Here is a 12,058-nt window from a genome sequence, read left to right as displayed (position 1 = left end):
GTCAAAGAATATTGAAATCTCATTTTCTGTACATGTATTTTCTTTATTGCTTTTCCAGGAAATGGGTGAGCACAAGCAAGTTGCTCTTCTTAAACCAGAAAATGGCAGCTTGGGACCAAGTCGTACTCCATCCGTCATGGACATGCTGGCTGAGAGACCAACAGAAGTCAAGCCACACTTTCCAAATAACCTCATCAACAGACACAACGTCAATCGCCAATCAGATAAGCACATCGTGAAGTGTATTCAAGAGGATGCCAGCAATCAGGAATACTTCTTCAAACCTCCAATTCACAACTTGACTTTGAACTTCCTGGACAATTATGTGGAGAAACTCTATCGATCACAGTATGAGCCATCAAAGGAAAATCCGGGAAATAGAGAGACAATATCCTCACCTAAGTATAACACAGCATTTGATGTTGCTCTAGCATTCGTAGTTTACACACTTATGTCCATAGGATGCTTCCTGGTCTTTCAGAGGGAACTTCCATGGTTGATATTTTTCCCCATTACATGGCTTCTGGAAGTGATCATCCTAATGGTGGTTGTTCGGGATGCACTTTATTCCGGTCACATTCTGACTTGTATAGATAATGTCATGATGTTTTTTGGACGCTGGTATCCGAGGCATATTCTGGGTGTCCTGCTAATTAGCCTTCCTGTGCTGGCTGTTTATGCAAATTTCATATGCCTGGACCCTGATACGGCGGAGACTAGCCGATTCTACTGCTACATGCTGATAGTGGCACTCCTACACTTTTGTAACTTCGTACAGCTTAGCTCTTGGATGAAGAGTGTTCTTGCTATTCTTAGTGGCACCGTCCTTCTGATATTGCTCAATGTGCAAGTGTGTGGCAAGAACACCGCCATCATCCCGCCAGATGATGCTAACACCAGTGTAGTGAGTTTTAACACATCACTCACAAATGGTAGTGTTGATAGCATGGATTGGATACCACTGGAGCATACAAACATTTTCTCAGGTAACAGTGAACTTGGTAATGAGATGATCCTTGATGTGTTGCTACTGCTCATCCTTGTGTGGTTCCTGAACAGAGAATTTGAAATTTCCTACAGACTGAACTTCAATGGTGATATTGAGGCCACTGAGGATACGCAAAAGATCCAAGTGTTGAAGGAACAGGCGGACTGGCTTCTCCATAACATCATTCCGCAGCATGTGTCGGAACAGTTGACAAACCTTTCCATGTACTCAAAGAACCATGAAGGTGTTGGTGTCATCTTCTGCAGTATAATTAATTTCAATGAATTCTATGAAGAAAACTATGCAGGGGGCAAAGAGTGTATCCGCGTGCTTAATGAGCTCATCTGTGATTTTGACCAATTGCTGGATCGCAAGAAATACAGTACAACTGTGGAAAAGATCAAAACCATAGGCAGCACTTTCATGGCTGCGTCTGGACTTTGTCCCACCGATTCACAGAATCATCAAGCGTCTGAACAACATTTGCTTATATTAATGGAGTTTGCCTGTGATATGATGAATGCTGTGCAGCAGTTCAATGAAGAAGTCCTCAACATGACTATGAAGGCGTTTAATTTCAATCTTAGAATAGGGTACAATCATGGTGAAGTGACGGCTGGCGTTATCGGCACTACAAAACTACTCTATGATATTTGGGGAGATACTGTCAACATTGCAAGCCGCATGGATTCAACGGGTGTACCCAACAGAATTCAGGTCAGTGAGACCTCCCATGATCTACTGAGTAAGCACTATCGGTTTGAAGAACGTGGCAAGACTTTTGTCAAGGGCAAAGGAGAAATGATGACATATCTATTTGTTGGGAAAAGGGACGATAATGAACAGTGTCATTACGGTTCTCATTCCGGTGAATTAAACAAAGGCAATGATAAACCTTGACGTGCTTCTGTTCAATGATAGGCCGATGAGCTGACAAAGTAATTAATACACTAATTTTGTGCATGTGATTGACATATTGATGTCACTGCAACCCCTGACCATTTCTTTTTTTGTAACAGTCCTCCCCTTCCAATATTTTCACCCAACACTTCACTAGGGAACCCACTAGGGAACAGTGCTCTGAGGTGTCACTCCAGTCTTTGCTTTGAAGTCAATATTACTTTCTCAAAATCTTTCTGTCAGACATAACTTGAAGTGATGTACCACTCACTATAAATCCATCGTTAGCAACCTTACATCATGGTGATGTTACGATGCAGGATATGGGAACTTTGAGCATGGTTGATGTTGTATTTGATGCCAGTTTACACACCACGTCAGATATGTAAGACTTTTTCTCACTTTAATGCATCAAATATCACAACGATTATCGGTGTAATCTCTTCATAAAAATTGTATCCCATAGGATATGTTTCACTAAAAACATCACACAGTCACTGACTGCTATCAACTTTGAAATCTGGGTTTTGAACGCTTTCGTATGAAAAGCTAATTCTAGTCTGTAGCAACCAGAATATTTTGAAATCTAAATAAATTGCAAAACGTAAAATTTTCTGTGAAAACTCACAAAGTCTGTTGCAAACTACAAACAAATTCATGGAACTTTTAAAACAAGTTTGTTCATCTCCACTAAAACTCACAAATTTGGATGATTTAAAAAATCATTAAAAGGTGTGAAAAGTATTTCAATTTAGAAATGCAAAGGAGGAATGCTTCCACAAGGTGTGACAGAAGAGGTTGGTACTTGACAAATATAATTGACAATTATGAATTAATATAGAAAACAAATACTGTCTTTAATAAAGGACCCAAAAATGCAGTGGTTAATCAGAGTTTGAATTTAATGTTAAAGAGTTCTGATTGTGACCAAAAAGTACCACTTTTCAGTTCAGGACCCGCAAAGCCAAATACTGTAAGAATAAATTTGACCATCGCTGTTTATTTGACCAGGTTTGAAGAATGTTCTCACTGGAATTCTTACATTCCTTTTTAAAAAGATTAAGCCAAAGAAGTTTTCATTGCAAACTGATCACAACGAAATTACAAGTTGAATTCAGAGAAGAATCCTTATGTTGTAGGCTCTATCTGTATGACAAATTTAAAACTTGAAACACCGGAAAGCCATGACAAGAACAAGACTTTCCCTTTTTACGGTCACTTTTTTACGGTCACATTGTCTTCAACGGTGTACATTGATTTTCAAAACAAGTCCAGCAATATCAGTACATTAAATGCTATAATCCACCTAAATGCTCTCTATAATGTAGAAATGCTGTGATGTATTTCCAATGAAACTACCATAATGACTGTGATACATAGCCCTGTGCAGTCAGACAGTTCATGACAATTATGCTTACAGATTATGACCCAGAATTTTATTTTTATAGCGGCCACCAACATTTGACTTTGGACAACTGAAGTATTTAGAACCAAATGTTGGAATTTAATTTCAAACCCTGGTGTTATCATATAAACAATGCAACTTGTGATGCAGTCACTTTTTGCAGACTCCATCATTTTTTATCTATATTTCCATTCCTAGCATCACATTGAGACGATTTTGCAGTAGTACCAACCATCATTGATAAAATCATTAACAAGCGATACCACTTTTATTGAGTTTATTTTATTGTCAATGAAAACTTACATTAAGCTGTCTTTATGAAAGAGTGAATCTTCTCATAACATTGAATGGAGAGAAAATGAATTCTATCTTACTATGAAAGATATCTTCATCAAGTGACACTACCATTTACAACTGCTACTAGCACAGTATTATTTTCACACATGACCTGACATGTCAGAAGCTAGAATAATGATTTCTTTGTAACATGTTCAGAGATTTTATCTTTTTCATTACATGACACAAGAGGGCTCCGAGGTCGATGTAGATCTTTAATCACACTGGTTGCTCTGTATCTTTGATTCCTTGTATTTCATATCACTTGATAAGCGTTTGCTAACGAGAAGTCATTCTGAATATTTGATTAGTTTTAGCGGGGCAATGAGAACATAGTGATTACATGTATGTGACAGACCATTCAGAATATGAAATGAATTCAGTATTGCAGTCTGCAAAAGGGCTGAAGTACAAAACAATGATTGAATTACTCAACCACTTTCCATAGGTTAACCCACACTATTGATAAAACAATGATTGAATTACTCAACCACTTTCCATAGGTTAACCACACCACTGAAGTACAAGTACAAAACAATGATTGAATTACTCAACCACTTTCCATAGGTTAACCCACACTATTGATAAAACAAGATGAATTCAACCAATGGATGGTCACACAATTGTTGATAAGGAAAAAGGCTTGATTCTTATTTGCCATGTTTAAGGTTATTTTATTTATACCTGTGAACTTTCTCTGATTCAGTTCTGGTTTGGAAATTGCACGATAGAAAACACAGTTGATAATATGAATTATTGAATGTTTCTGGTTCACTGTAGGTTACAATATTAATATGCCATTTCCAAATATTGCAGAAGTTCCATGTATAGGTGTTTTGATTATGTGACCAAAAGCTTTAAATTCTGTCTTCTGTTGTCAATTCAGTAGAATATTACCAAGTCAAATTTGAGATATTAATTTTTTTCTGCTGTAAAATTTTACTGCTTATTCAAATTTTCCACAAACTGACATTCTACAATGAATTTTGAAAAATGTGAAAAATCCATGACTTCATTGTAACAAATTGTCGAACGGAGTTCAAGTAGTAGAAGTAGGTCAAAGTTGCTGTGTTATAACTGTGTATTGTTGTACTGTGCTGTGAATGCAGCCCTGCTAACAACATGGCCTTCAGTGTTGATAAATGCTATTTTATTTTTCAGCATGATGCAAAAGAAGTAAGTTAAAGGGGAGGCCAGGTTTTTTTCTGTATCTATTAAATGTACAGCGCAAGGGAATATTTCAGTCTTTGTAGTGATGTATATTTTAAGTAGTGAAGTTTAATGTACCAGTGTTTTGTCACAATATGTCTCAGTCATGTTTGAATGCCTATTACCACTGATATCTCAAGCTGTTAGAAATTTAGATGTAATCTCGTCATTGAACTATTCCAAGTTAACATGTCAGTGTCTTCATGTATGGTCTACCTCAGGTTTTCAGAATTACAATAGAGATACATGTTATGACATTGTCAGTCCAAAATGGACTCTGATGATGCACAGAGCAAGAGTTTGTATAAATTTACCAAAGTTATTGACAAAATTATAACAATGAAGATTACACTTCTTGGTGTCACTGAGGTAGTCTGTGATAAAAATGAAGAATAATTTAGTATTCTGAAAGTCAACTGTTTCATGACGTCATTCAAATTACCAGGAAAATATGACACTAAAAATTTAAATTTGTTTGTAACTTGAAACTATTGTAAGGTCATCACAACTGACCTTACTTGATGATTCAGATTGTTAGTGGATTTATAGCAAATTTAGAATTTTCATCTTATTTTCTGAGAAATGGCTGAAAAAACCTGTCCAAAAACCTGTAATTATAAACATTTGGAATAATACTCTTTGAGAAACTTAAAATATCCAGACAGTTCTTCTTTGTGCATGGCAGTAGTTGTAAACGTTTCTCTAGTAATTAGAAAGATGGTCACTATAAACTTTCTTTGTTGAAGGATAAACATTCCAGCCATACTTTTCAGATTTTTGGTGTCATTGGCGTAATATCAGCTAGGATATGAAAAATTACAACTGAGCTTTGTATAAAGTTACAAGCATACACCAGAATGCTAATTTGCAGATCAGACCATTTTCTTGTGCTTAACAAAGTAATATCACAGTTTTTTATTATTCAATGAATTGTGATCTTTTTCAACAATTTTGAAGACTGTCTTCAGAACATGATGGTTTAAGGGAAATGTATGCTAGAGTGTTTGTGATTTTTAACTCGCAATAGGTCATTAAACTAGGAACCCAAGCATCAAAATGTTCATCCATCCGAGGTAGGTGTGTCTTGAAGAACAATTTACATCAAGTTACAAGATGGAAATACTCAACACACAAAATCAGCTGTGTCATGTTAAAGGGAAGCTTTCTCAGTGGAAGGTATTAATACTCTGCTGTTCTGTTCTGTTGAACATAAATGAATTGTTTTCCGATGATAGGACTACAAGAATACATGAGTGATGTAATATAGCTGATAGAACATTAGCATTATACTAATAGGAAATAATCTGCAAGATTAAAGCAAGATCAATATTTTTCTCTGATAACCAACAATTTATTGTATTGCATTTTACACAGAAAAGTTCAATATCAAAGTGATAAAAACTAATTAAAAATCAAATAGATTGAATTTTGTTATTTTCTGCTAATCATCTCAGCTATCAGCTATTTTGTCTCTTCACAAAACCTAAGTGTGCTAGGATTTAAACATTTTTTTGGAGGGGGTCTTCTATTCAATTTCTTACGCACATTTGAAATCGTCAAAATTCAACGGACACGAGATCTGGTTTTGGGTAATTTAAATGTTTACTTGTAAGCCTCTTAATTCTTGGAAAACATTAAAATACACATTATTAGGGAAAATGTTAGTAATTATGACATTTTTTGCTACATTTAGGCAAGTCACACAGATATAGTCATACTTACATTTGTTAAAATTGCATGTTCACTTCACTTAGAGCTTGCAGTGTTCATTCCAGTTCATAAACAGTGTTTCCTAAATGTTTAAATGACTGACTGGCTTTGTAATCCTCTTGAAATAATTCAGAATTATGCTAAGAGTTGTTCTCTTCTTGAGCCTTTAAAAGCTATTGAGGCATTTCACATAACCATTAATGTATTAAATATGGTAGAACTATGATAATTAGATGTGATACAATGAAACAATGAAAATCTCTTGTTAGTGTTCTGTGCTTGGTTGGAATCTCACAACCATCAAAACAAATGTATTGCAGGCTGATTACTGTTGAATTTTTGGTGGCATTCTGTATCTGATTATTTTGAAGTGAAAATAAATACCTGAATATAGTGATCCCAATTCATACCATTGATTATGAATCATAGTTTAAATATTAGGGATACATACAATTTGTGTTTAGATGGTCTGTGTGTGAAATTAAAATTCTGTATCACAATTCTCTACATGCAGAGACAGAATAATCAAATATCTGTCATGAATAAATGTGTCAGTTCAGTGTATGAGGTAGAGATTTTCATCTTTATCCAAACATGTAAAGAAATGTCAGTAGATCAGTTTGTCAAGACTGCACAGATACCCTTCACAGTTCACGTTGTCCATAATGTAGGTGAATTGAGATCCAGATTTGAAGGCAGTTTGACAAAATCTTTGTACCTACAGTATCCATGCCAGCTACGTGTGACATTGAAACACTGGTCAAGTTATTGTGTTTTTAAACCCCTGTGGGACTTAATCCAAAAATCTAGCAACATATTTATATAATGATTGCAATTTTAAAAGAAGACAAACACCTCAGTTAATCCTGGCCTTTTTAAGCCAGGGTTGAAGGAAGGACGTTGGTATTGAGATTCTACATATGACAAATTCTGAAAGGTTGATGGTTTATGCTTTTGTTTGTCTTAATAAACAAACCCAAAAAGTAATTGACTGTTCAAAAGATGAATTTATCACATATCTAAAGATTTAAATCAGGTTTACCCAACCCTTGTTTATTTCATTGTGAGAGATAGTGAAAAAAGTTGCCAAAATGTAGAAAAAACAGGATTCACAAACAGGATAGTCCGTTGAACTAGCAATGGCACTTTGCGGTCAGGCAGTGTTGATATGCAGATGTGCAAAATTGTCAAAATTGTCATTTACTGTAGTGAATGCAGTTTCCATCCTTCCAAACGCTGATGTAGATATGTCCAAGCTTTTAATGTCTTTGTTGTACAACCATCTCATGAACATACTGAAATTTTGTGAATATTTCTCTACTTTATGTCTTCCACAGAATGATCTGAACTCAAAAGGTTGGGTAGTGTGCATGTGTTTTCCATATTTTGAATCGTGAACATTTTGAATGATAGCTTGGTTTGTGGTGTAAATGTGAAAAGTTTGCTTGATATTCCTGCAATAGTTTGATGGGTCTTCATTATCTTTCCTGTAATATTGATGAGAAGCAAAGATTTTGTGGAGGCTATATCTACACGTCATGTTTCTGGATAGCTTGTCAGGTCATGTAAATCTTGCAATGTGTCTGAATTTATGAATTTAAACTGATAAATGATGTCTGCTATTTTTTACACGTAAACATCTGTCATACTTAAAAATTTAGAACATAGCCTATAGGAAACGTCAGAGAATTCCAAAAACAAGTTTTCTGTATGAAAATTGAATTGTAAATTTGCACATTGTGACCAAGTTACCCATAGAAAGTAGTATTGTTATGGTGTGTTTGTTCTGTAGCTGCAGTTACTCCCACACTGATCTAAAGATCATGTAAAAAGTTTGGCATACAAGCTTTGTATCTTTGTGTCCTCAAATGACATATTTGACAAAATAATGTCTCGATGTTGTCATGAAATGTGTTTCTGTGAGCGATGGACTGCTAGTATGATCAAGGATTTGTACTGTATATTTATGCTACTTTTGAAATAATACCATTTGCAATCACAACTGAACCTAGTGTCACCAGTTGCACTGGCAAAGACAAAAAATATCAAACACACTTTATTGCATACAAGAGTGAACTATCATATGTTTTGTTTGAAGTCTATGAACAATGATTATGATGTGTATAAAGTATGGAATGTATACAGCACATAGCTAGTCTATGTTCTGTATACCTTCTCATATTATGTGTAGAACCATAAACCCAAGACTGAGATGGTCATTGGTTCTACAACAAATACTTAATAATTCATGTAATAAACAAAAACATCTGAAGTTTTGGTGAAAAAGCAGACCAGGATAAATGTGTAACTAGTATCTTTCAGGCCACAGTGTAATGTAAATGTATGTGCACACTGCACAGCCAATGTTTCCATCTTGGTCTCTTTCTGAACGTTCAAAACACCATGATATACGACAAAAACACTCCAGCTGTAGTGTAAACCACTGAATTGCTCCACCTGCACCAGTTTTGTTATGTGGCGGTCCACTTGCGTGCTCACAACAATAGGGTTGTGCTATGATTTGTGGTTGAAGGGTCAAATATTTTTGGAAACCAGTACAAGTTCAAATACTGTATGATATGATATGATAGTTGTGTCAAGTTCATACTGGTGTACACCACCAGCCTGTTATGGTAAAGTTAATACCTATGAAATACTGTATTGTCATCTCTAGCATCCCATTCTGCATTGTAGATTTAAAATAAGATTTCAAATCAATGTAATATTTGTGGCAAGTCATCTAGTATATCATACAATAATATAGATAATAATGTATTGGAATATAATGTTACTTGGTCTCTAACACACTCATTCTTTGAATGGCCCTTTGCAAATTATCAGAGCTATTTTTCTTGGCCAGTCAAACATTTTGTCAGAGAATTCTGTTCTTTTCATGGTCTGTCTCTAGCTGTTTCATGAAAATTGAAATAGGCGCATGAAGAGTAACAACAGAATGTACCAGAATAGATACTATGAAAGATATGAAAAGTAATTGCTATGAAATCTGAGCTGCGATGCTATACATGTCATGAATTAATTTCAATTTTTCCCTTTTGTTGCATTTTTATGACTGATATATATCACCGTAATTTTCATTTTATGAATTGTAATTTGTATTTTTTCCTAATATCACAAGATTCACAGATGATACTGTATTGAAATGTTAGGAACTCAAGGCTGTTTTAACTTTTTTGTACAAAGTAGTCATGGAATGATAGTATAATCTTAAGAAATTTTGCTTCTTTGACACAAGCGCCTGATTCCTGGTCATATCAGATCTCCATCAATTTTCCTGGCTTTTACTCCTATTCGATGTAACAATATTCTTCTGCATGTATAAATAAACATTAGTAGCACATTACTGAATTCTTTTGTTGTCTTGATTCTGTTCATTACTCTTCAATTTAATGAAGTTGGTGAAGATCGTGAAATCCTTGCTATATGCTGTTACATTGTATGAAATATGCTATGGACATCCATACATAGTTCGTACAATTGTGTCACAAACGCATCTATTTATCTTTTTTGGACAGCTGTTGTCAGATTACTGAATCAAGTCCAGAATGTCATACTGCAAGTACACCTCTCATCTAGAACCTTGGACTCTGTCTTTGGCCTTTGTCCACACTCTCTAGCCTCTTGAGGTCCACTTTTAACACAGTAGTACGCAAAACTGTTCATTTACATGTGACTCCAGCAGAGTCCATAACATTACTGGCATACCTGTGAAAGTCAATCAGTCAAAATGGTCCTGTCATGATTTTTCTCTGTTAATTGTCTTTTTTAGCTCTGCGTCAGTGACGCGGAGCTTATCAAATAGGTTGATTGAGCTTATCAAATAGGTTGATCTATTTCAGATTAGTTCAAATTGTGCAGAAATCTACAATTTTGTAATTTAGGGCAATTTTTACCATTTTGGTCAAAAAATGTTTTTCTCAAAACATACTGGTCTGATAGCTTTGAAATTTGGTATACAGGTTTCTATAGATGAACTAAGTAATATATATTGAATTTATGATGAAATCTGTAATTCTGTATTTTTGGGGCAATTTTTGCCATTTTTGGTCAAAAAATGTGTTTCTCAAACAGTACTGGTCTGATAGCTTTGAAATTTGGTATACAGGTTTCTACAGATGAACTAAGTAATATATATTGAATTTCTGATGAAATCTGTAATTTTGTATTTTGGGCAATTTTTGCCATTTTTGGTCAAAAAATGTATAGTTCCAAAACTACTCATCTGATAGCTTTGAAATTTGGTATACAGGTTCCTATAGATGAACTAGATGATATTTTTGAAATTATGATGAAATCTACATTTTGTATTTTTGGGCAATTTTTGCCATTTTTGGTCAAAAAATGTGTACTCAAAAAGTACTGGTCTGATAGCTTTGAAATTTGGTATACAGGTTTCTACAGATGAACTTAGTAATATATATTGAGTTTCTGATGATATCTGTAATTTTGTATTTTTGGGGCAATTTTTGCATTTTTGATCAAAAAATTTGTTTCTCAAAAACTGCAAGTTGATAGCTTTGATATTTGGTATACAGGTTCCAAGGGATTATTTTAATATATGATATATTGAAATTATGGTGAAATCTGCAATTTTTATTTTGGGGGGCAATTTTTGCCATTTTTGGTCAGAAAATTTCATTCTCAAAAAACTACTCGTCAGATAGCTTTGGTTGACATGTTCTTAGGGATGATCCAATGTGATATATTCAAATTATGATGAAATCTTCAATTGTGTATTTTTGCAGCTATTTTAGCCACTTTTTTCTGGCCACTGAAATGAGCTATCAAAGATTTCCACCTTCTTCATCAACACATGTGTCAAAATAGTTTTCTCTACATAAATACAGCGGAGCTATATCGGCCGCTAGGTCGCTTGTCTCTATATAGTTACAAAGATATTCTCATATTTTACCTCACAACAATTTGTCAGCTGTTGAAAAACATTTTATTAGGTGTCTGCATGTGTATTGATGGTTACCATTGATTTATTTTTTGAAGGAATCATGTCATGATGTCAGAATAGGTTTTGCTTTGAAGGATGCAGTGTATGTCGCTATACCAGCTCTTGTAGTCCAACAAAATCATACTAGGATTGCAGGACTGAGACTATATATGCCCGGTGACTATTGTGGCAAATGTGTTCTGTACTGTATTTCATTCACTGCCTATTTGTCCTGGTGCAAATTAATGTCATATTCCACATAGAGGTCAAAGTAACACCCTTGAAAGACAATTACCAGCTGTAGAATGCATAGCTCTTCAGATATCAATTTAAAGTTCAATAGCCTGAATCCCAAATCGACATGGTAAGTTCAAGGGTAATGACCTTGTCAATCAATGGTCATTGCAAGTCCAGACCAGCACCCAAAGGTTACATAATGTGACAGATAGAAACATTCAAACTGCGTTATTCATTGAGAGGTATGGATATAATGGACGCTTTAGAGGACAAGAATGTGGAACAAACCCAGGAGAACAGAGCTATCAAGTCT

General features: G+C 34.9%; 1 protein-coding gene across 2 annotated transcripts in view; it reads left to right on the top strand.

The window, feature by feature from the left end:
- The window catches only part of LOC139130742 (adenylate cyclase type 9-like), an 89,476-nt gene extending 79,562 nt beyond the window's left edge, over window positions 1-9,914 (top strand). Inside the window, exons 3-4 of one of the 2 annotated variants that reach the window (XR_011551952.1) lie at window positions 59-4,077; window positions 4,197-9,914. Coding sequence is in view for 1 of the 2 variants with exons in the window: in XM_070696528.1 (XP_070552629.1) it covers window positions 59-1,888 (1,830 nt within the window). In the remaining variant the exon portion in view is untranslated. Of the gene's footprint in view, window positions 1-58 lie in introns of both variants that reach the window. The other variant, XM_070696528.1, reaches the window with a different exon arrangement.
- Window positions 9,915-12,058: the final 2,144 nt, after the last annotated feature.

This window comes from Ptychodera flava, chromosome 4, assembly GCF_041260155.1.
Source record: "Ptychodera flava strain L36383 chromosome 4, AS_Pfla_20210202, whole genome shotgun sequence".
Taxonomy (NCBI): Eukaryota; Metazoa; Hemichordata; class Enteropneusta; family Ptychoderidae; genus Ptychodera; species Ptychodera flava.
Note: the sequence above shows the minus strand (reverse complement) of the source record. Positions and strands in the feature narration are given on the sequence as shown.